The following is a 26,246-nucleotide window of genomic DNA, read 5'->3' as shown; positions in this document are numbered from 1 at the left end:
TATGCCGATCTAAATTATCTATGAAGTGTAAAAGCAGAATACATTTTAGAATATGCAATGTGTTTTTTAAAAAAATAAAAGGCACCCTTTCTTAGGAAGCTACTGGAGGCATACTCCATGAAAAGGAGGGAATAAACCGTAAGTAGCCATGAGATTTAGGAAATAGATTCAACATGGGAGGGAGCAAACGAAGCCCTAAGATTACAGGAAATAATCAGATGATCCCAGGTTGTGAACTGTGCACCAGTTAGAGGGCAACCAATCCAGATTATAAGAGGTCAGATGGCTCCAGGGAAGACCCTGTCACAAATCTGGAACTGACAGAACACCGGATATTTGAAAGTCTTTTAAATGGAGATTCAAATATTAGGCAAAAGGTTTGGTGATGAATTAGTAAAAAATACATAGAAAAGTAAACAGTCCAAAAGCAAGCAAACAAAATCCAGATAATTACCATCTTCGAGTTACACAGAAAAGAAAAAGTAATCAGAGTTTACTCGATGGCTCTGCCATATATTAACATAATCAAGTGAATGTTAACACTGAATACTGAGCTAACCAAAATTACAATACAGCTATTTTGGTGAAATGGAAGGATGGAAAAGGCATATTTGCTTAGTAGGCGGGAGACAGAATAAGCTAAATCTTGATTTTCAACAGTGGAAGGTTCAGAATTTTAAAACCTGAAAGTAATTATAAACTGTATTTAGAAACATTTAAAAATTAAGATAATGAACAAAAGTAGATGAACACGTATGTCTCTGGAGAGGGTAAAATAGGGGCCAGGAGTAAGGGAATGCTATTCACTAAACCTAGGAATTCCCTGGAGATCCAGTGGTTAGGACTGACTGTTATCACTGTCAGGCCTGGGTTCAAATCCTGGTTGGGACACTAAGACCTCACAAGCAGTGTGATGCAGTTAAAAGAACAATAAAAACCTTTTAGAACTATTTGATTCTTTAACTATGTCAGAGTACAATTCTGTTCTAAAATTTTAAAAAACACTAATCAAAATGTAGCAAAATATTTAAAACATACAAAAAGTTAAAACTAATTTTGAGAACTCACTTATACATTTTTACAGACTGATTTTAGGCAAATTCTTAAGCTTAAGAACAACTTAATATCCCATAAATTGTGTTGCAAAGCCAGAAACTTATTTTACTGGGGGTTAAGATAACTGTTGTTATCTGTTTCTTCTCTCCATTTTTAGACTATTAAAACTCTAGGTGGGCAGAGACATGCTTCCAGCTGCATGCTCCCTCCCATCTAGCTCCGCTCAAACTCTTCCTGCTCCCAGACGAGAGGTTTGCCAGGGATCACCTCCACAGAGGCAAGGAGCACAACAGGGCACTGGGCCTCTCATCTGACTCTCATCCAACATGGTATTTTCATGTTGTGAGAAACGCAGTACGGTAACTCCCTCCATACAATAAGTTGTATGTCAAACATGCTTTCTAACACATACATACCTTTGCTGACTCATAATAACTTTTTCCCTCAACTGTAACTTTCTTCCCAGCCCTCAGTTTACCAACACTAATTCAAAAATATAAAGATTTTAAAAATGGAGTGTAGCATGAGTGGAAAGGGGTGTTTTATTTGACAATGACCTAAACACAAACAATGTGAAGTAACTTATTTTAAAAGTTACTGCCATCCTAAGCTACACTGATAAATGTATAGTATCTAGATCCTATATAACAGATTTTAAGAGTCACTAGTCAATCCTGCTTTCAACTCTTAGCTCCTTAGTTTGAGAAAAATCTAGATAAGGTGCAACAAATTAACAGATTAGGATGAGGAAATCTAAACATGTCATATGGCTAGAGGTTATATGGCCTCATGTTCCAATTCTTTCAATCGAATAAATAGCAGAAAGAAAATAAACCCACAGCTGAATTAAGTTGAATGAAGTTAAGAGGCTGAAGAAATTTGAAAAATCTTCAAATTTAATCACAAAGAAGACTGATATAGGAAAGATGAAATCAATTTGCTCAGAACTGACCCAAGTAGTAGCAGACAATCAAATGGAAAAAACTAAAACAACAGTGAGAGCTCACTGAAGAAAACAGCCCTGACTGGCATCCCTGAGAATCATAGATATGGGGGGTTAGCGAGAAGCTGGTCAATGCTAGACATGGCTTCAAACATCGAAGAGCTGGTTAAACAGTATGATTTATAAGGTTCCTTTCAAACATGAAATATGTATCTCCTCCCTTTCAAGCATACGACTTCGTAACTCTAATATCATTTGTATCTCAGTCAAGTAGCTCAGGGGGTAGCAAACTAGGGCCTGCAGGTAGGCCACTTATTTTGTAAATTAAGTTTTATTAGTACACAACCACACCACGTATTGTCTATGGCTGGTTCCACAGTACAACCACGCTGTTCAACCTGAAGTAATGAACTCTCTGGTTCTCTAAGGAAAAGTCTGCTCATCCCTAAACTAGGATAATATACACAGGCAAATATGACACTTAAAATATAAAATAAGAAGCACCAGAATTATCCTCCCACCATAAACAATCAAAAAACCAGACCAAAAAAAAAAAAAAAAGGAAACTGGTTTCAGATACTGGACGGCAGACAACACAAAGGTAGAATCTCTGAGGTAAAGAAAACCAATGAAGCAGGTCCTATAGAGTCTACGGTAACTAGAATATATTAAAGTAGATCACCAGAAAAGAGAGAGTTTATACAGAAAAAGAGCTCCAGAGATCTGACAGGGTCTCTTCCAAGGCTGTTCCTAAATACCAAGTTGCACATTTAAACAAAATTCAACAGGTGCCAGGCAACCAGGGAGTTCAGTGAACTCAGAGCAATATAAACCAAAAGAAAAAAGAAAATCAAAATATATACAATCAAACATCTGAAAACCTGAGATAAAAAGGAAAATCTTCTGCAATGACAGGCAGGTTCTTTACCACTAGTGCCACCTGGGAAGCCCCAAAAAGAAAAATCTTAAAAGCTGTCAAGAGGGGAAAAAAGAAACACATTACATAAGTAGAAGCAAACAATATTTACAACAGATTGCTCAAAAGAAAATATGCAAGCAGAAAATAATGGAACTTGGGACTTCCCCAGTAGTCCAGTACTTAAGAATCTGCTCTTCCCATGGGTTCAATCCCTGGTTGGTTAACTGGGATCCCATATGCGACACTGTTAAAAAGCAAACAAACAAACAAAAAAAACCAACAACTGAACAAGCTGAAAGAAAAAAAATCTCCACTCCTATAACTCTAGATCAAGCACAAATCTTTCAAAAATGAAGGCAAAATACTTATTTTTTTTTTTTAGATCAACAGAAACCAATGGACTTGTACTTTAATAAATGTTAACTACAATAAATGCTTTTTAAAAAGTTCTTCTGTTACAAGGAAAATTTATCAGATGGAAACCTAGATCTACACAAAAGAATAACAAGCACCAGAAACAGTCAATATATAAATATAAATCATGTATTCTCATTTTGAAATTTCCTGAAAAGCTAATTAACTGTTATTGCAAAAATAATGGATCATGGACTGGATACTGGATATAGAAAAAAAATTTAAAACAACAGAACAAAGGCCAGAAGGAGAAAGTGGATATACATTGTTCCATTAACATAAATGAAAAAAATGCACTATTTAGAGGCAAACTGTAATAAGCTAAAGATGCACATTATAAACCCTTAACCAGTTCTTAAAAACTAAAGAAGCATATCTAATAATGAAGACAATATGGACTCATTCCCAAAAAAAAAAAAAGTACTCAAAATAACCCAAAAGTGAAAGTGAAGTTGTACAGTTGTGTCCGACTCTTTGCGACCCCGTGGACTGTAGCCCCCCAAGGCTCCTCCGTCCATGGGATTCTTCAGGCAAGAATACTGGAGTGGGTTGCCATTTCCTTCTCCAAGAAAATAACCCCAAAACAAGGAGAAAAAGACAAAAAAAAGAAAGAAAATGGGTGCAACAGACAAGAAAAAAGCCAAAATAGCTGATTTAAACCCAATCATATCAATATAATTATACAATTAAAAGACACCAATTCTCAGAGTGGATGAAATATTTAAAGGCCCAACTATATACTGCTCACAAGAAAAGCACTTAAAGAGTGAAATGACATAAAAAGGTGTATCAGGCAAGCATAACTTCTAAGAAAACCAAGTGACTACATTAATACCAAAGTTGACTCCAAAAGGACTATTACTAGGACTAGAGAGAGAAATTTTATAATGAGAAAATGGCAATTCTTCAAGAAGACATAAATCCCAAATGTGCAGGTATCTAATAACAAAACTTCAAAATATATGAACCACAATACAGATATATATATCTAAAAGGAGAAATTGACAAATCCAGAATTATAATTGGAGACTTCAACAGGCCTCCTCTCAGCAACTGATAAAACAAGTAGACAGAAAATCAATAAGGATATAGAAAAACATGAACACTATCAACCAACATAACCAAACTGACATTTATAAAACATTATAACTCAACAAAAGACTACACATTTTTTTTTCAAATGCACATGGAACATTCACCAAAAGAAACCATATGCTGGGCTTTAAAATAAGTATCAATGTATTTTCAAAAGCTGAAATCTCTGAACAGAATTAAATTAGAAATTAACGAAGTATCTCCAATGCTCCCCTACCCCACAAATAATTTTTAAATAATGCACAGGAACACCTCCTGCCAAAAAAAAAACACAAGGGAAACTAGAAAATATTTTGAACTGATTATGACAACAAAATATACTGAAATATGAGGGCTACAAGTAAAACAGTGCTCAAAGAGAAATCTGTAGCATTATATATTCATATCAGAAAGGAAGAAATGTATAGAATTGCTCTAAGCTTCTTCCTCCGGAAGTTAGAAAAGGTATAAATTAAATAAAATGCAAACTGACGGAAATAATAAAGCAAAGAAATAAATGAATTATAAAACAGACTAACAAGAGACAAATCCAATAAAATGAAAAGCTGGTTATTTTAAAAGATCAATAAGATTGACAAACTTCTCACTAGGTTAATCAAGAGAGGTAAAAAAAAGACAAATTACCATTATCGGGAATGAAAGATGAGAAATTACTCCACATCGTAATGACACTGTAAAGATAATGTAATTACTATAAACAACAGTATGTCAATAGTTAAAACTACTTAAATGGACTTCTTTGCAACAATTACAAAAGTAACACACACACAAAGACCTAAATAGCCCTTTATTAAGAAGTGGAATTCATAAATTAAAATCTTCCCTAAAAGAGTTCTCTAAGGCAAGATGGCTTCACTGGTAAATTCTATTCAAACATCTAAGGAAGCAATACCACCAATTCTACACAAACTTTAAAAAAACAGAGGGACTACTTATCAATTCATTTTTAGGAGACCAACATTACTAAGACCAAAGATGTTACAAGAAAAGAAATCTACATGTCAATATCTTTCATGATCATAGATTTAAAAATCAGTAACAAAATATTGGCAAATCAACTCTAACATTATATAAAAATGATAATACAGGAGTTTATTTTGGGTATTAAACTTAGTAGCATTAGTTTGAAAATCCATCAATGTAATTTCAGTCAAGTTTAGTTCAAAAACTCATCAATAAAATACCCCATATTAACAAAACTTGTGATCAACCCAACAGATACAGAGAAAACATTTTACAAAATTCAACACCAATTCATAGCAAAAAGATTAAGCAAACCAAGAATTAAAGGAAACTCTTGCAACTTGATGTACATTCTTAATACATTTCTATTCAACTTTGAACTATAGATCCCTCCCAATCAATGCAATAAATAAAGCAAGGAAAAGAAAAGGCATACAGATTAGAAAGGTGTAACACATCATTTTTATTCACAGACAACAGCATCATTTACATTTAAAAAGATAAAGGGACTTCAGAAGAGCTACTAAAATTAATACAGTTGACCTTCAACAAACACAGGTTTGAACTGTGCAAGTCCGCTAAAATGCAGAATTTTTTTAATACTACAGCACTACATGATTCATGGTTAGCTAAATCTGTGGATGCAGAACTGGGGATATGGAGGAACCATGGGTATGTTATAACTGACTATAAATTATATTCAGATTTTCAACTATGGGGATGGTTGCTTCCTATAACCTCCATATTGTTAAAGGCTCAACTGCAATTGAATTTAGGGAATTTACAGTGTGTGGGATAAATATTGGGCTTCCCAGGTGGCTCAATGACAAAGAACCCGCCTGCCAATGCAGGAGACATAAGAAACGCCAGTTCGATCCCTGGGTCTGGAAGATCCCCTGGAGAAGGGCATGGCATCCCATTCCAGTAGTCTTGCTTGAAGAACTCCACGGACAGAGAGAGAAGCCTGGCGGGTTACAGTCCATAGGGTCACAAAGAGTCGGACACGACTGAAGCGACTTAGCATGCATGCACAGGATAAATATACAAAAGTTAACTATATTCTATCAATACATACTGCTGCTGCTAAGTCACTTCAGTCGTGTACGACTCTGTGCGACCCCAGAGACGGCAGCCCACCAGGCTCCCCCGTCCCTGGGATTCTCCAGGCAAGAACACTGGAGTGGGTTGCCATTTCCTTCTCCAATGCATGAAAGTGAAAAGTCAAAGTGAAGTCGCTCAGTCATGTCCAACTCTTCATGACCCCCTGGACTGCAGCCCACCAGGCTCCTCCATCCATGGGATTTTCCAGGCAAGAGTACTGGAGTGGGGTGCCACTGCCTTCTCCGATCAATACACACTAGCAGTGAACCGGAACTACACAGAACTACAACTTAGCACTAAAAAGGAATTATCTACTTAAACAATATGAAGCCACACAAAGGGGACTATATACTATGTGATTCCATTCATAAAATATCCTAGAAAAGGCAAAATGAGTCTACAGTAACAGAAGATCAGTGGTTGCCTGGAGGTGGGGGATGGTTTCACTGACTACACATTCATCAAAACTCATAAATCCGTACTGCTTAAGATGGGTAATATTTTACTGTATGTAAACTATACCTCAATAAAGATAATAAAAAATGTATTAAATTAAAGAACCTACTTTAAAAAATTTCTCAAAGGAAAAAAATCTATTTTTAATATAGCCAAAGTAACCATATTGTGTATCTCCAATATAAATGAATCTTTTACAAAGTATACAATATTTTCAAAAAATATTATTTTATAACAATAGTTATTATTATTTTCAATTATTATTATTAACATTTTCATATAGTTATTTTCATGCCTAACTATATCAGGACACTGATTAATGATTTATATTTATTAAACTTAACTAAAAGAGAACTCTTATGAAATACCTGGGAACTATTTAATGAAGTTCATTAGTGACATTGGGATGATTTCTTATCCAACTGCAATAAGACTATAAATAAAAAATTTACGTTACTTTCTCTGTATATCAGAGAATGTTAGCTCCCTACCCAAGCATGAATGGCTCCTTCCTCCACAGAAACACACACTCCAGTGCTGGGGAAAACAATGTGCTCACTTGAAGAACTACATTTCCCAGCCTCCCTGAGGTTAAGTATGGCCAGATGCGTTATAAAGAACTTCCTAGAAGTTTCCTTTAAAAGGAGGGGTGTGGCCCTCCTACAGTTCCTTCTCCTTCCTATCTAGAATGTCACCAGGATGATTAGAGTTTGAGAAGCCATCTTGGACAATATGCTACTTGTGATAAACTAGAGATGATGGAATAAACAAGAAAGGACGAGCCTGGGTCCCTTGATGACTGAGAAAAGTAACCAAGCCAGTTCTAATGCTGCCTTCTGGTTGCATGTATGCAAAAAAGGAAACTTCTACCTTGTTTAAGCTATTTTTATTTTGAAATAAGCACATGATTATGTTACTATAATAAATCGTTTCTGATGAGCATTTCTGCAACTGGTTTTTCATTTTCAAAAAAATTTTTTGTGAGATGATGAGTTTTTTTGAGACTATACAGTTACCTAGGTTTTTATCTTGCCCAGTCATTGACCAAAACAATAAACCACCCTAATTTTTCAACTGATTTCTCTATTTGGAATAAAGTAGTCTAGGAGAAAAAAAAAAAAACCTGTCTATCTGTGGGAAGAAATTTTAAGCTGCGTTATTACTCCATTAATCTCTGATGAAACTTTTTAAAAATGTAAACTGTGTTATCACTCCATTAATCTCAGGCAAATCTATATGCTCCAGTGACTTCTACCTTCATGCTTATGCTAAATTATATGGTCTACACTGTTAATATTTAAAAGGCTCAGGAAAGAAAGAGACCAATAATGTCTGGAATAGCTAGGAAGAGCTTCACAAAAACTCTAAAAGGATTTAGACAAGAAAAGAAAGGAGCACACAATACAACGCACCAGGTTAAGTGCTCAGGCTTTTAAGTCAGTGACTCAGCTCATGACTGGCTGGCTGTGTGACCTAAGGCAAGTCACTAGAATCTCGCTTCAGTTTTCTTATCTGAAAAATGGGAACAGTAGTATCTATCTCATCAGCATCTTGATGAGAAAATTTATGTAGCTGGCAAGAAGTTAAGCAATTCCAGGCATTCAGTAAGCACTTTTAGAGCAAAAGCTCTGACATGAGAATGTGTGCAACATGTGAAGATCTAACCTGAAATAAAGATGCCTGTTAGTGAATGGTTGGAAATTTTAAATAGAAAAAGAAAACAGAAGGCTTTCTAGAGATTAAATGCTTTTGAAAAATAAGAAAATTCACAAAATATGTATACCCGTTTGTATAAAAGCATTCTCATAATCTCATTAGAAATAAAGAAACTGCAAACTTAAATACTGAGATATTTTCTACTCAGAGTATAAAAATTTAAATAAGTTTCACAATAGGTGAGGATAGAGGAATTGGGCATTTACATTATTGCCCAAGGAAATATAAACTGACACATCTTTCTGGAGAATTTATGGTTTTAACTATCAAAAATGCATAACTACTTGTTACCGAAAAACTGAACTGTAATATTTCTCACAGTTGATGGTTAAATAAACTGTACATCCAATCCTGTGAAACATGATACAACCGCTTAAAAAAAATAACAGTGAGGTATATCTAAATTTACCTGGCAGCAAAATATTTACTCGAAAATATTTTGAGACTTTGATTCTATGACTTTAATATTTTTTAAATGTTAAGTTGAAGTGTATGTTGCAGGGAAAATGGAAGAATTAGCCCCACCTGTAATTTTTTTAACTACAAATACGACCATCTTCAACAGAATGCATAAACTGTGGTACAAGAGTAAATGATAATTGCACATTGTTGGAACATAGTATTAAATAAAAAGGTAAGTTGCAAAGGAATATAGTTCATTCATAAAAAGTTCCAAAACCCAAAACTATATATATGTGTGTATATATATATCACACACTAAATTCACATGATTAAAACTTTGTTTAAAAACAGATGATAAAAATAAAATCCAGAATAGTTACCTCTGAAGGGATAGAAAAGAGAATGGAAAGCAATCACAGGACTTCACAAACGATAAGATGTTCTTTTTCTTACTCTGGGTATTAGGTACATGGGTGTTCAATGTATCATGATTGTTTGTACCTTACGTACGATTTATACATGCTATTATCTAATGGAAACAATTTTGAAACTGCAAGTTCATAAGCACACAAACATTTTTTAAAAACCTGGAATGATAAAAAGTAAACTAACCTGGAATGATAAAAATTAAACAACTGGTAGTTACCCCTACATGGGGAAGGGGAACCTCCTGTTACCAATATTGAATTATTAACTTATAAAATTAATTAAATTTATAAAATACTCTTCTCTTTCAAATTATAATCATGAAAATGGTAACCACATGGAAAATATGTTAGTGCATACAGCTGAATAAAGAACTGTATTTACCCTGTGATGATATCTGTTTTTCAAAAATTGCACGTTAACAAGAATAAAAAAGTTGTGTGTGTCTAACACACAGAGATCTAACGGTGTGTCTGGATTACGTAGGCACTTCATGCAGTTTAAATTTCTTGGAAGTTTTATTTCTTGGAAATATTTTGTATTTCATTAGTACGACCTCACTTGGAGAGAAATTACAGAAAAATGCAACTGCAAGAAAGCCAACTCTCCACCTCCAGGGTAGCCAAGTTAAAAATCTAGCACATGGGAAAGCTGAATGAATTACAGCCAATTGACAATGGATAGCACATGCTGTGCCAGTAAGTGCACTCAAAACAACTGGAGAGGATCCCCACCACAGCAAGGAGATTACATCAAAAGGTTCTGAAGTGCATATGTACATTTTAGCGCTTAACTGAGAACTGGTGCTGCCAAGTAAAAGTGCAGCGGGTAGGGAAAGCTCCAGAGCACAGGGAGTCCAGGAATGTGCTGAAAAAGGAAAGGGGCAGGGAGGGATGGGCAGAAAGTGAGGGACGAAGGGAAAACTTTTCCCAACATGTGAGGTGGAAATCTGACATGGCGTAACAATGATACTCTTATCTATAAAAATATTGTCCAACCAGAAACCTAAGTGCTGAGGGAAGAACAGGATGATAGGAATGAAAATTTAAAGGAACCAAAAATCAGAATAAAGAAGAGGTGTCAAAGATACACGCTGTTTTCTGATTTTTACAACTGTCCTCTTAGTTTATCCACTATGCCAGTTCCTAAAAACCAGCAGCTTCCACAAAGGCAAGAAGAAAAACAGGCGTAAAGGTCTTTTTCATCCTCCTACCAATAATATCACTAATATGAAATTAATATAAAGAAAGCCTTTAAATCTTAATATAAATAAAACCTTTAAATAAAAAGACTAAGTGAAAACCACCCAGAGCAGATTCACAGAGGGAAAATGTAACCTGCTTTCTGAGCTCACCACTATTAAACGCAGAAGCATCACGTAGCAAATGCTGGTAGAGCCACCGCTGTCGGGGTACACCCCACCTATTTCCTTTCTGTCAGAGTTTCTCCACACCCATTTCTGATCATAAACATTTCAAGAGCTCTTCCCCTACCAAAATATTCTTCATGACTACCTACAAACAACCACCATTCATCACCCACACCTCTCCACCCAGCCTACCAACCTTGCCTTCTCCTTCCTTCCCCACCTTTTTAATTCACCCCTTCTTGCCCCTAAATCTTATTCTCTATTTAAGAGAGAACTCTTGTTCCCACTGCCTCAAGTCTTTTCTGAAAATAGGCAGGTTATAAAGGCTAATGTTTGTTTTTACTTTTTCCCCACTATCTCTTATCTTTCTGCCCCCAGCTCTTGTCCATAATTAATCTTAAAACTGTGACTTCCACGGGGCATAATTTAATAGCAAGAACTCAGACTCAGTGAATACTTTCACATACATATATGACTATGATCAAAGCATAGCTCTTTTTAACAACTATAGCTCATGGATGCCGCTAACAGTTCTTTGTTTTGTATAAACAAGGACACAAATGCTATAAAACCAAGAATATCTGTTTGCCATTTGATTCCTCTCCTATGACAAAATTTGGTAACCAACTTCTGTCAATTCTACCTCCAAAATATTACTTGATACCATTTCTTTCTCTTCATTCCTACTGACCCTGCATAATTTCTCAGATCTAGACTATTCTAAGAGCCTTCTCTCTGCCTTTGGGGTTTCTCAGCTATATTACAGCTGACACTACACAGAACCCACATGAGTTTTCTCTCTGAAACATAAATCTGGTCAGGTCATTATTCTCCTCAGTAGCCTTCAGGCACTCCCCTGTGCATACAGAATGAACTTCCAGCTCCTTCATGTCATCCAGTATAGCATCAAACATCATCTTTCAGGATTGTCTCCTATCTATTATAAGCATTAAATAAAAATAAGTAAACTCAACAAAAGAACAATTTCCAAGGGTATCTAGAAACAAACTCTTAATATATTATGTATGTAATTATTTATGTAACTGATAAATTTATTTATCTCAACCACATACTATTACCTCCAAACTCAACTTTTACAAAATAGCTAAAATAAAGTTCTATCCACCTAATGTGTTAAAACTGAATTTCACTATTTCAAATATTTTTTATTTTCAATTCCAATATTAAAATGTAAGGTGGACAACAAGGATTCTAAAATCAACAGTTATCTTTTAAATGAATGTTAACACATATCGACAGATTTCTCAGTTTTCTGGAATTTGTTAAAGTCAGCTCTTGGAGTTGTTAACAGCGTATCACATCTACCATATGAGAAAGTTTGACAACAAAGTTTAAGTCACTTTAGAAGAAAAGCACCTACCTTACTGAATCCCATTTGTTTTCCATCTAGACTATTTCTTGAGTTCACCATATAAACTATCAAGCCAGGCTACTCATCTTAACACAGTTATTAGAAAAGTTTCCTAAAAACAAGTACTTCTTTTTCAAATCAAATTTATAAAATTTACTAAAAAAGACAGTTCATTAGCTTACACACAGCAAAGGCTGGGTTCTCATGAGAATCATTCTGCTGTGTAATTAAGTGTTGTAGGAGCTTGCAGACAGACTCAAGAACCGCACCATCTGTCTGGGTTGCAAAGCGCGGTTTTACCATGATATTACCAAACAGCAACAAAAAATCATTTTCATACATATCTCAAGTAATTTACAGACAACTAAAGAATTTGTCTATTTAGGATCACAACACTTGATTCAATCCATACCCATGATAACACTTTGTTATGTAAACCAATACTCTTTGAAAAATGTTTTTAGTAACTTAGACTTATATACTTAGTTTTTAGTAACTTAGAAGGTAAACATTTATGGTCTTCAGTAGCTACAATTTAGATTTATGCTCTGGTATAAATTCTAAATGTTAAACTGTTCAGGTGTTAAATACATCTGTAAAGTGCCTGTTATTTGTTTAGAATAATATTTAAAATCTATCCCAAATATCTACAGATCTAGGATTACACTGCCACACTTTTTGACAGGATTTCAATTCTCATTTTTTAATGTGAGAAGTATTTTTTAAAGAGAAATTATTATAAATAAAATCATCTATGTAACATGAAAACCATAGGAATACAGCTGATTGAGAAAACTCTCATGATATTCCTGAATTCAAAAGCAGAAAATAATCCTTGCCACTGCAACTCAATCTAAATAATACAAGCACACCTGCCACAGATCAAACATCCTCTGCACCACCTCCTCTAACACTGAATGTTAAGGCAGACCATGAGAAAGTAAAATCCTAAATACGCACGTAAGTGCTAATCTTTGCTGCCTCGTGTCCAATTCTTTGTGACCCCATGGACTGTACCCCTACAAAGCTCCTCTGTCCATGGGATTCTCCAGGCAAGAATACTGGAGTGGGTGGCCATTTCCTTCTCCAGGGGATCTTCCCAACCCAGGGATCGAACCCAGGTCTCTCACATTACAGGCGGATTGTTTACCGTCTGAACCACCAAGGAAGCCCATAGTTGACTATGTGGGCAGCCTCAAATGAGTAAAGCAACACTCAGTGGACAAAGGTAAGTTACTTTGGTTTCACAGGCCAAACTTTCTGTTAAAACCTAAAGAAACTGTCTCAATGGGATACTTTATTTATCCTAAGGCTTTTCTTTACAATTACTTCCATTTAGCCAAAATTGAGGAGGCTGCCGACATGGCTCAGTGTTAAAGAATCTGCCTGCCAATGCAAGAGACACGGTTTCAAACCCTGGGTAAGGAAGATCCCCTGGGGAAGTAAATGGCAACCCACTCCAATATTCTTGCCTAAGAAATCCCATGGACAGAGGAACCTGGTGGGTTACAGTCCATGCGATCTCAAAAGAGTCAGACACAACTTAGCGACTAAACAAGAAGCCAAAAATGAAGCTCAGGAGGATGCTGACGTTTGCTAGACAGACAGACAGAGCACAACTTACAATTCTACTCCTCCTCTTCTGATAATCTGCCTTGATCCCCAGAGAGCAAAAATGGCACTCCCGATATGTAGTCCAATCAAGGGACCACTAAATCCACCTCCACTGAAACTGTACTGAAACAAACACACTGCAGCACCAGACAGAGAACCTGGAAGGCAACTGCACAAGCAAGGAAGGAGCTCTTGGCATACATGCATCATGTATGCAATCCAGTACAGCTGGCCTTGAACTGCCTGCCCTGAAGAGTGGAAAATTCACGTGTAACTTCAGTCAGCTCTCCTTATCCATGGAACTCAATCCATGGAGCAGGTCACATAATACTGTAGTATTTATTTATTGAAATACACCTAAATATAAATGGACCCATGCAGTTCAACCCCATGTTGTTCAAGGGTCAACTGTATAGCCAAAAGCAGAGTTCTTCCCAGGACTTCTGCTCAACACCAGTAAAACCCCCATCAGAAGGCACTAAATTACTGACATAAGCAATAATTTACAGCAAAAAGCAGAACCAAGAGAAGAGAAAAGACACTGACCAAAGAAGTATACTTTAAAATAAGACTTTTCAGGACAGCTGACTAAACTGTCTCTAAAAGAAATTCCAAAGGAAAAAGACCAAAAGATACTAGACAATGGCATCAATATCTGATCCATTTCAAAGGAAAAGCTTCTCATTTGGGCACATGTGTTCTAGTTCTAGTGTGACTAGCTCAAAATTAGTTTTGTAATTGTGAAGTGTACAACCAAAGGAAGTGACATTTGACCTACTTAAAACAACCATTAAAGGAAAATAAAAACAAAAATGGTTGATAGTAACAAGAACATCAAGTAAAATGCAAAATTTTTAACTAAAAAAATTTTTACATGTTTATTCAGGCTCAAGCTCAGTATCTTTTAGTCTTTGAACTTAAAAAGCACTCAAGCTACAACTGAGATTGTCCCACTGCCTTCACACTTACTCATTTCTTACACCCTCACAGCTTTTATTTCTCAGGTGTCTTACTCTTTTCCCAGTGCTAACCCCATCACCTGGGTTCTTAATACCATCCCCAGCCTGATTGTTTCATTGATTATCAACTACTCTCGTATCTTTCATTTTTCTTTCCATCTCTCTACTACAGTTGCTCCTAACCTACAAATACAAATGAGGCTCTGGCCTTCTGAAAAACTGCCTTCATCTACCTTTCAGTCTCTTACCCTTCCCACTCCCATATCACTGCTTGTTTCACAATCAAGTTTCTTCAACTGCGAAGTGTACCATTTATTCATTTTGCAAGCTGCTGTAATTCAGGTTCTACCCTCAATAAGCATAGTTAATGATTTCAACCAAGTACCAAGCTGCCCAAACAGGAAACTTCCTCATCTTCCTCTCCTTAACTCTTTCCTTCAAGGTCCACCACAACTGTCTTTGAAAATTACGATTATTCCTTCTTTATTATTTTTATATCACATAAAGCAAATTATATTGTCTACTGAAAACACTTTAACATATATATTCATGACTTGAATGTCTAGGCTTCATGAGAAGTAATTCTAGACCAAAATCTAATTTGTTTTAAATGCACAAAATTTAAAGAACGATAGGTTACACAGCTCAACAATTCCAATTTGTCTATGTAAGAGAGCAATCCTAGAAAGGCTTTTAAACATATTATTAAATGTAATACCATTTAACACACTTGTTTTTCCTCAATTCATTTCTCATAATAGTTTCTATATCATCTTGGATTATCTCCCACTTTTAGTTTCATATCCCATCTGCTCATTTAAGATTCACGTCTGTCCAGTTTCTGAAATATTTGTCACTTTAGTCATTAGCATTTTGCGTAATATAGCACTGTTTTTTAAAGTTCAAAACTGAATTATTTTAGAAAACTGATTATTTTAACATCACCACTTCTTAACCTAAATCAGTCTGCCCACACTTCAAATTTTCCACCTAACAAAAAGCAGATTTCAGTAAGTTTTTTGTACTGTTTTTTTTAAAAGGAACCAAGACCATAGATTAGAAGTGCTCTCCTATACACCACTTAGGAAATATTCTCAAGGACAGACAGAGTTGACAACTGAGCTTCCAAAGAATATGCAAGCTTTCCATCCCCCTCTAAGAAGCCATATCCATCGATTCCTTCAAGACCCAGTTTAAAATTCCCAAGTTTTTCTGGTTGAGTTACTATGCTCCCTGTTCACGTTGCTCTCCCTCTCCACTTACCATATACAATCTTATAGAAACTAAATATCAATAGTATATACATGCAGGTCTTTATCCTACATATCAAACCCTTTGTTTAGTAGCTAAGCCAGCTGTCTCGGACTCTTTTGCGACCCCATGGACTATAGACCGCCAGGCTCCTCTGTCCGTGGGATTTCCAAGGAAAGAAATCTGGAGTGGGTTGCCGTTTCGCTCCAGGGGATCTTCCTCCAGGGGATCTTCCAACTCACATCTCCTATATTACATGCATATTCTTTACTACTATTTTACTACTATTCCCTAGGGAAGCTCATTAGCCCTTCTGTAAACCCAAGCCAGATTTCAAGCATTTCTAATGTATGTACATTATTTGAAAAAAAATTATATACATCCTAAATTTCTCAAGCATCTGTTGTTCAGTTGCTTAGTCGTGTCCGACTCTTTACAACATGGACTGCAGCACACCAGGCTTCCCAGTCCTTAACCGTTAACATTCAAAAAAATTGTCTAAATACTTTATTAGTTACCCCATCCAATCTCACCCCCAATTCCCTTTGCCCTTCACTGAGGCTCATAAGTGCTCATTTATCATATAACATAGCAGGTAGAAAAGACTGTCTTTAAGGGTGAATGAAGGAAAAAAGAGAAGAGAAAAGCTAAAGCACAAAGATGACATCACAGAACCTGTTACTACTCCCTACATTTTAGGGAGGACATCAGCAAAGAGAAGCAGCAGCAGATACCCTCGGAAAGGAAAGGGACTATCTGCTTAAATCCTTGTTCCAAAACTGTTCTTCCCATTGGGGAGAGGCCACCCTCACCTCTCCATGCCCTCTTCAAGACTCTGTTTCAGACAGCTATCCTCTCCTACCCTTCAAACATGCCCAGAGTCTGGGTGGGCCTCATTCTCACTGCCTGGAGCTAAGATGGGTTTTAGGGAGGGCCTGCTCTGACAGCCAGCACTATAATCAGAGGAAAGGTACTCCTAATACCCTAAACTTTCCCATAAAAATGCTCACATAAATATCATCTGAGTTCTATAATACAAGTAATTAAGTACAATACAATAGGCTTACTATCATTTGTAGCGACAGAATTAAGGGTAGGTTTTATTTAAAAGCAAACTTACGAACAAATTAACTTTTTCTAATATTTAGAATGCTGGAGACCACTACATGTAAAATTCTACACTTTGGATAAAAACTTAGGACACTGTTCATAATCAACATGACTAAAACTACAGACTGGGGCAGAGGGGCTTTCCTTCCTTCAACAAGGTCTAAATATTTTTAGATGTCACCACATTATTAAATGGAAAATAGAAACTGGCTGGCAGTTGAGGATATATACTTTGTTCAAAACAAAGTAAGGATTATGACATGTGTGTCACACTAAAATGTGATTTAGTCTTTAAAAAGAAAAAGATATTTATTAAGTACTATTTCTGACATTCCCTGAGACAAATCTCAAAATGTTAATAGAACTGCTATTTAAAGTTCAAAGAGCACTCTGGAGCTGCCAAGGAATTAATAGCTTAAACTACCAAATAAGAGTCACAGTTCAATCTCCAGTCTCAGCCAGTCAGAGCTCTGGGTTGGCACAGCAAAATCACCCAGCTTATTAAAGACACACTGTGCAACCTGAGAATCATATACACAAATGAAAAGCTGTGACATCTCAAGATGGCTCATTTATAAAGAAAGACACAAGAACAATTTAATCTTCTGCTCCCCTCAAAAAGCACAAATTCAACATAACTGCCATACTTAAAACAAGTAATTTTGCTGTTCCACTTCCTAGTTAACTGTCTAGGGTTACTCTATAACTTGAGTTGTAATTTGCCAGAAAACTCTTACTACTAAAAAACATTATCTAGTCGTCCAAAGTGCTTTCCTTAAAAGATACTCAAAATGATTTCTCACAAACTCCCGTATTTCCATCAAGTTTATAGGAGAAAATGAGGCACAGAACCATTATGTGACCAGATTTAGTCACTAGTTTAAAAAAAAGGCGGGGCGGGGGGTGTTGAATACCACTCAACTTTCCCTATTACCAGTTTACTACCGTTTTACTGAGCTCATAGAAAGTTATCTTATAACTGAAGATTAAGCAAAAGCCTTCTTACAGGATACCTCTTAGAGAATGAAAATGGAGGAATTTTGGATCAAACCTCAAATAAAATCTCCGACAGGTTCCAAAATCTATTAGATTGCTACCACCTTACACAAAATCTAAATAGGAACCAAATTCCTACTCCTTTGGGATATAAGCATGCATCTCTTGATCAGCTGGAAATTTTTAAGAAAGATTTTCTAGAACTCATCTAAAATATTACCAAGTAACAGTACATACAGCCTAAACAATGTATGTTCAGAACACAGAGCTGAACAGCTAAATAAACCTCAAAAATAATAACAACATGGTGTGATCAGGGCCTAAATGGGTAATGAGAACTCCCTTACGAAACAAGGTGGGAAAGAGAATAGTTGTCCAGTCATTCATTCATTCAACCGAGTTAACAGTATTTAACTATGAAGGGAATGCAAAGATGGCTTAGACAGGGTCACTGCCCTACGGAAGTTCATATGACTATCAGAGGTAGAGAGAGGAGGTAGATGGAAGGAGCAAGAGTGACAAGTTCGATCTGTGGGAGTCAAGGAAATCTTCACAGGGGGATGACATTTGACCTACTTCAAGATGAGGAGGACTGTGCCAAACATATATGTGTGCAATAAAACTAGGAGCTGGTTCCTGAGTTGGACATACGTATGTTTTTCCTTATTTCTCTTTAGAACATTATTACTCAATCCTGTGAACTGCCAACACAAAATGCTTTTTCACACCTATTTTACTCTTGTGAATACCTTACTTATTAGCTCTCAAATTAAGCACAGATGGACTGTGGGAACTTTATGTGTCATGCAAAAATACTTCCTCAGAAATACATCAATGATGGGAGTGAGGGGAAGGATCATGGTTTTCATGCAACTTAATATGTTTTATGTGAACAATCTTTGTAATTTCCACTAGTATTATAAAGAATTCTGTGCATAATTAATAATATATTTTATTTGAAACAAATCATTTCTTCAAATTTAATTTTAATACCAAATGTCTTAAATATATCCAATTAATGTAGTGATTTAATACAAATCAAGACAATTATTACAGTAAAGAGATCTAGTGAAGATTGAGAAAACATGTTTACCTGAGAATTTACCTAATTCTCTTTATCTTCCTTTTCATTTTTTAAATTACAAATTTAAACAATGTAAAATAAAGGCACAAGTGAAATTTTAAAAGAATCAATTCAGGATGTTCCTTTAACAGTAATGGAATTTCACTGTACTTGGAAAAAGTACAAAATGCAGAAAGCTGTCGACCAGGGCTCTGTACTATTTCACAGTAGTAGAAATACAGCTTTAATAAGACTACCACAATTTATCTAGAATGAGAAAATAAACATTCAGAAATATACATAATAAACTACAGAGTATGGAAATGCCAATGGCGTAAACATTCTCCCTTGGACACCATTGATTCTTCTAATTCTCATCTAGAAAGAACAACAACAAAAAAACCATCTTTCTTGACTAGAATCCAAATGTACTCTAAGACATTTTATTAGCTTAAAAAAGGAAAACAACTTTATTCCAACAAACATAACTAAAACATGTTAATACAAATGCAAGTAAAACAGGAGTTCCTAAAAGAAAACTATGATAGCCAATTTATGACAAGAGAATCCAATCTATAGTACAGATGATTTCAAAAATTAAGTACACAACAAAGTGCGGTGAGGGAGCTGCCTCTAAAAGAAACACCAATCACATATTAAAAGCATTTAAAACTATTTTTGTGTAAACTAAAGCAAAGATAGAAAACCATGCTGATGTACATAAGTGACTTTATACTCAACAAAAATTGAGCACACATACATATTTCATTCATGCAAATGAACACGAATTTACAATTCCTCGTTTATGTTAATATTTACCAAGATTAATGGAAAATCATCTCCCCTATGTAATGAAGTGAATTCCCCCAACAGAACAAAGCTAACACCTTCAAATCTTTCGAATAAACAATGAAAGCACATACTATAAAAGGAAATTATCTGAACTGGATAGAAGTTAAATGACTCAAGAGAGAAGGAAAGTCCGAAATTCCAGTACACATTACAACCGTTGATTCATTAATTCCAAATCTCTAAACCAGTTCTATGAAACAAAAATGTGTGCCTGCAAATTTTTTAACTACCCCCCACAGCACATTTTTAGACTACCTACCTAATTACCTCATTTTGCAATGCACTAAATGCAATTTCTTGAAATAGCAATGTTTACACAATGACAAAATAGAAATTCTGGTAGCCACAACACACACTCTGTAAAGCAAGTTAGCACATAACACATTTTAAATAAAGGACAATAAAAGAAATGCCACAGAAACTCTTTTTCTCCATTTCTAATAAATGGCTGCAATGCATAGCTCAGTAGTAACATCTAATATTCAACCGTATTACTAATTCTCATAAACTTCGTCTAATCTCTTACAGTAGCTAACTTCTGTGAAATAAATATATCATCCACTTTCAAAACAATAAATCAGTACCTTCTACTACTATTTCAAAGGAGAAGATTATGCTTTTCCCCTACTGAAAACAAATTAAACCATTCAGAAAAACATCTAGTCTAGGAATCCCCAAGCGGTCCAGGGGTTAGGACTCTCTTCCAGTACATGGGTTTGATCCCTGGTCTGGGAACTAAGATCCAAGCCGCCAAAAAGAAAACAATCTAGTCTATCTCTGAATCAAACTTTGGCAAAAAGCTGAATTATTTCAAAAAATCCAGATAAATAACCTTAATACTATTTACACTGAATTTCACCTCAATTTTAAATAACTTAAACATTACTATAGAATATGCCTATCTTTTGTCAATATATAATACATAGACTATAATATAAAGTGGGGACAGAGTATTTTTCTTATTAATCTCAAGAGCAGAGAAGACCTTTGAAAATGTTTGATGAATACAATTAATTCAGAATTAACTAGGCTAAATTAGCCCGTGAACAAAAAAGATGAATCTTTCCATGCCTAATTAATATAATCCACTTCTATAACTTAATTTTATTTAAAGAATGCCTTAAAAGGCTGTTTTTCCCCCAAATACCTAATACAGTCATGAAAAAAATGACCAAAATATTCCAAAGAAAGTGCTACACTACATAAGCACCTGGCATAAACTCAACACTCATTGTCGTAAGGCACCCCCTGCCTTTATTCTCACAAAGCAGCAGCCGCAACCTAACTTCCTCTCAATGAACTAACTCTTCAAGCAATAACACAGCAACATATTTTGTAGCATACAAGTCCTGCATACATTATTTTCTCTTTAAAATTATGAACTCATCACACGTACAAATGGCTCTTTAAAACGGTCCAGTAAACTGCTATGCTATGCCTTAAATTGCTGTCTATTATGTACTTAAAAATATTTACTAGCAGTTGGAGGTTAATACAGCAACTACTACCGGGTAAGCAATTATTGCTATTAAAAATATATAAATATCATTAAACAAAATGAACCATCATGAAAAACAGACGCTTCACGTGTAAATACTAACACTGGAAACTCAGATAAAAAAATACTCTGTATCAAGTATTGGCATTTGAGAAAATTAATCATTCCTTCTTCCTCATTTTCAATTGATGGTCCTCCCCATCTGGTTCTAACTCAAAAGAACAAATCTCAAAGTTTCTACAACTATCTTCCCTCTCTGCAAAAAAATAAAAATAAATCTCAAGAAAAAAGAAAGCAGGTCAATGAGAGATTACTGTAAAATCTTCAAATATTGAATGAATGGTCCTTAATAGGAATTATGTACTAATGTGTATTTCAATTTAGGAAGGAAGAATTTGATACCATCCCCCAACTACCCCATAATTAGGAAGATTCTATGCAAATAAAACAACAAGAATGTGGGGCATACATAACTAAGAATTAAAATGCCCTGTGTCAAAGAGTGTATATATATACTTTATGAAGGACATAAAACCACTTTTCTCTGTATCATCTTGAATAAGAAAACAGAAAGAAACAAAAGTAAAGATATACTTACATCAGGAAATTATAATATGTCTTTCCACAAGGGTGAGTTGACATCCCATAGAGCATTTGTACACTCTCCAAAAGGGCAGATTTAACACACTTAACTGAATTATAACTGAGTGAATACATAACAAGAGTCTCCCGGAAATGTGATGGACAGCATGAGAAAACAGTTCTGAGTCACAAAGGCACAGTCAGGCAAGCATTTAATGCAGTAGCTACAAATCTCACAACTGCCAAGAATAACCCATATCATGTATGCACAATGGCATTTTTCACATGTTAGGAAAAGAAGCAGGGTTGACAAAGAATTTAGGAAATATGATGATGCCATGCAGTAGAATATCAGAAGACAAACTAAGTAAAGGACTAACAAAAATCTTTAAGGCATCTGACTGCCCAAATCAACTCCTGCTAAGCCAGGTGAACACCTTGAGGTAACAGAAAGTGGGTGGGTCGTTAATGTGGTACAGAACTTTATCAGCTCTAGATTACATTTCAATCCACATTAATCAGAGTATTTAGGTAAATTCTCTATAAGCAATACTTTTCTCTGCTCAAAAAAACTACAGGTCAAAAAGAAAACTATATGCTAATATTATATACTAAGAGTTTTTATAATACATGCTTTATTTTGAACAGGTGATGATTTTATCTCCTTTGGAATTAATTATTCTATACAATGTATTTTAGGCAACATATTTTTGAAATTCCAGGTTGCTGCTGTATCTGATTTTCAAGAAAATGCTCAATTTGGAGCAAGAAAAATTTACAGTATCAGCAGCTCCTTAACGGATTTGTAATTTTTTAATAACCAGCTATCCAACCTCCATCTATGAGAATACAGACATTCCACCGTCTTTCAAAACAAAAAAAAAGCATTTCTGCATTTCAAAGTTGCTACCTAAAGAATAATTCTGTTTAAAAAAAAGTATACTCAAAAATCAATTCCTGGTTTAAGCACAAACCTTTAGAAAGTCAGAAAGCACAGAAGTATACAAATTGTTTCTCTCCTACAAATTGTACACTCTCCTACAAATTGTTTCTCCAAAACATTTAAACATCTTTAGAAACATTATCATTCTTACTTAAGCTTTAAAAAAAAAGGGATAAAAAAAGAAATGATATATACTAAAGACTGGCTACACATGTATTTTCATTCCTACATGAAAGGTACTGTATACAAAACAGCCACATATATACAAGACATTATCAGTCAGCATGATATATGGTAATTTGGGGGAATCTCTCCTCACTAACACTGATCTATTTGGTCATTTTAATTTCCTGATAAAGTGTCAATGCGGTCACCAGTCACCAAACAAAAACCATTTAAATACCCCTTAGTCAATGTTTGCTAACCTATGGAAGTCCCTGAGAATCTGAGTGATACTAAATGAGAGACTGAGAGAAGAAAAAAAGCAAGGGGAAGTTATCACAGGACTGAAAGGGAGAATCACAACTTGTAACTGAATTTTAAGATTAAATATCCAAAAAAAATGTTGGGAGGAAAAAAACTGACCTGCCATTACTACAGTAAAAGCACAGAGACTATGTCACTCGGTCTCAGAAGGTAAAAATCGCTTGTCTTCATTTTTTTTAATCTGTATAATGAAATATATTTAATAAAGCTTCCATTTGAAAAGTTGGCAAGAATTTGTATTTCTCCACTAGTCTCTAAGGGAAAAAAAAAAAAAGCATCTATGCTACCCGTAATTAAATGTAACTAATTACAATTTGAACACTAAATTATGTATCCAGTGTAAACAAAGATTAAAAGGAAATAAAGCTCTATGTACAGGAGATGTTATGGAAAACCATTTCCAAAATGCATCTTCTCTAAAGGCAGTCCCCCAAAAAGGGTACACCACTTAAACAAAGTTAGGTTTTTTAAAGTCTAAATTAAACAAACCGTTCAGCCAATTTTCCAATTATATTCCACGCTTGAAACATAATTGCCTTACATCTGTTTACAAATCTTTGCTCAATATTTAAACAAATTCGTAGTCTCCCGGGCACATAGCTATACATACAGTTACTCATGCACAAAGCACATATTTAAAGACCACGCACTGCAATTATTAGTCTAAACGCCAGGTTTAACAACGTGAATGTTTTCAGAGCTAGGTAATACGACCCAATAAAAAAAAGCAAAGATGGCATTTACCACCAAATGTCACTGCCACCGCCAGGAAAGAGTTGCTGGAACCCTATACATTTTTAATTTCGATGAATCTAGACGCCGTCGTCGAATGCCAGGCTTCCAGGAGAACAATTGACACCCTAACTGCTTTAAGATTAAGGCAGGCGATTCAAATCCAAAGGAAAAGTTGTCAATTATTAGAGAGAGAGCGCGAGAGAGGCGAAGGCAGATAAAAGCGATGTTATCAAACCGCCCAGCTTGTTGCTTTGTGTGTGTGTGTGTGGATTCGTTGTGAGCAGAGAGAAAACAGTTTTTAAAAGACACAGGAGGAGAGAAAGAAAAAAAAGCTTTCTCCACCTTCCGTCGGCTCGGTGCAATGGCTTTAAGGCTCTCCAGCGTAGTAAGCCCCGAGAGGCAGGCGGCTGTCGATGTTTACAATCGCCGGAGCTTCGGGTGCAAGAGTCCTTTACTGACACAATCGCATTCAATCAACTGTTTTCGGGCGAAATTGCAGGTGTCATTATGGAATTTTTTAAAAAATTCAAAAGGCGGGCGGGCGGGCAGCCGATCCGACACAAGGGGGAAAAAAAGCTGCTTATCGCAGGCGCGGGCAACACAAGGCAAAAGCCTTCCACATTTAGGAGGGGAAAAGAGGGGGAAAGGGAGGGGAAGGGGAGTGCGACTGCAACAGAGGGTGGGCGTTCGAAGTGCGACCCAGAATCCGCAGCTTTGAGACTTCCACATGCAAATTCCACGCCGAGCGCCGCGCTCACAAATGATTTTTAAAGAGCCAAATAAACACTGGATGGGATCCAAGGCGAGGGAGAGACGATCCAAAAGGGGGAGAATCGGCAAGAGAGAACGGCGGGGAGAGGCGAGGGAGGGGCGAAGTCCCGGCGGCGGGAGGAGAAAGTTGGTCGGCGGCGGAGGTCGACCCCCCCCCACCCCACGGCACAGCCCCCTCCCCGCAGCCCGGCTACTCACCAGCGAGAAGAGGTTGGAGTGACAATCCTCCAGGCTCGCCCCGTTCGCCACCCAGTTCGCTGCCGCAGTCATGATCCTCCGCGAGCCCGGCCGCCAGAGCGGGGCATGTCGGAGCGAGGCGTCCGAGGCGAGGCCGGGCCGGGCGGCGGCGCCTCGCCGGGGAGCGTGGGGCGGCCCGGCCGCCGCCGCCGCCGGGGGAGGACGCGAGGGCCGGCGGGCGGGCGGGAGGCGCCGCGGCGACGCCGCGCCGGGGGCGGCGGGCCCGGGCCGGCGGGGGGGTCCGCGGCGGCCGCGCGGCTCCTTCCTGCTCGGGCGGCGGCGGCGGCTGCTCCCGCGGCGGCGGGGGGCGCTGTCCGCGCGGCCCGGCGCCCTCCCCGCCTCTCAGGGCCCCCGCTGCCTCCCGGGCCGGCGCTGCGGGCCGGCCGCCGCCTCCGCCTTCCCTGTTCCTCAGCCGCCGCCGCCGCTGCTGCCGCCGCCTTGTTTATCTCCAGCCACCGACTCCCCCTCAGCCCCCGCCGGCGCGTGAGGGGAGGCGAGCCCTGGAGTCGCCGCCGCCGCTTCGGAGCCGCCGCCGCCGCGGAGCGCGAACTCGCGAAGGGGGGGGTGCGGACGAAGCCAGCGGGCGACCCCGGCAGCCGAGCGACGTCCCCTCCTTCCTCTTCCTCCCCCACCCCCCCCTCCTCCCCAGTCAGCCTCGCTTCTCCTCCCTCCCCGGGCTCGCTCGCTCTGACAGCAATGGCGGCCGCCGACCGCGGCTCGGCCCGCCATTGGCTGGAGCCTTGTCACGTGACGGGCGCCGGCCGCACGGGGGGGGGAATGGAGGGGGCGGGGGAGGGGCCGGAGCGGCGGCCGCGGCTGTTCGCTGGTGGCGCTGCTGAGCCGAGTGCGGCTGGATTCTCCGGCGGAGAGAGGGAGGGAGACGGAGACAGAGAGGGAGAGAAAGAAGTGCGGGCGGC

The 26,246-nt window shown here is 37.4% G+C and overlaps 1 protein-coding gene across 2 annotated transcripts in view; it reads right to left on the bottom strand.

Moving 5' to 3' along the window:
- MED13L (mediator complex subunit 13L) overlaps positions 1 to 25,374 on the bottom strand; it is a 291,306-nt gene extending 265,932 nt beyond the window's left edge. For both annotated transcript variants that reach the window (XM_061384909.1, XM_061384910.1), the window contains exon 1: positions 25,291 to 25,374. In XM_061384909.1, coding sequence (XP_061240893.1) covers positions 25,291 to 25,362 — 72 coding nt within the window. In that variant the 5' untranslated portion in view covers positions 25,363 to 25,374. The remainder of the gene's footprint in view (positions 1 to 25,290) is intronic.
- Between the last annotated feature and the right edge of the window lie 872 nt (positions 25,375 to 26,246).

This window comes from Bos javanicus, chromosome 17 (assembly GCF_032452875.1).
Source record: "Bos javanicus breed banteng chromosome 17, ARS-OSU_banteng_1.0, whole genome shotgun sequence".
Lineage (NCBI taxonomy): Eukaryota > Metazoa > Chordata > Mammalia > Artiodactyla > Bovidae > Bos > Bos javanicus.
Note: the sequence above shows the minus strand (reverse complement) of the source record. Positions and strands in the feature narration are given on the sequence as shown.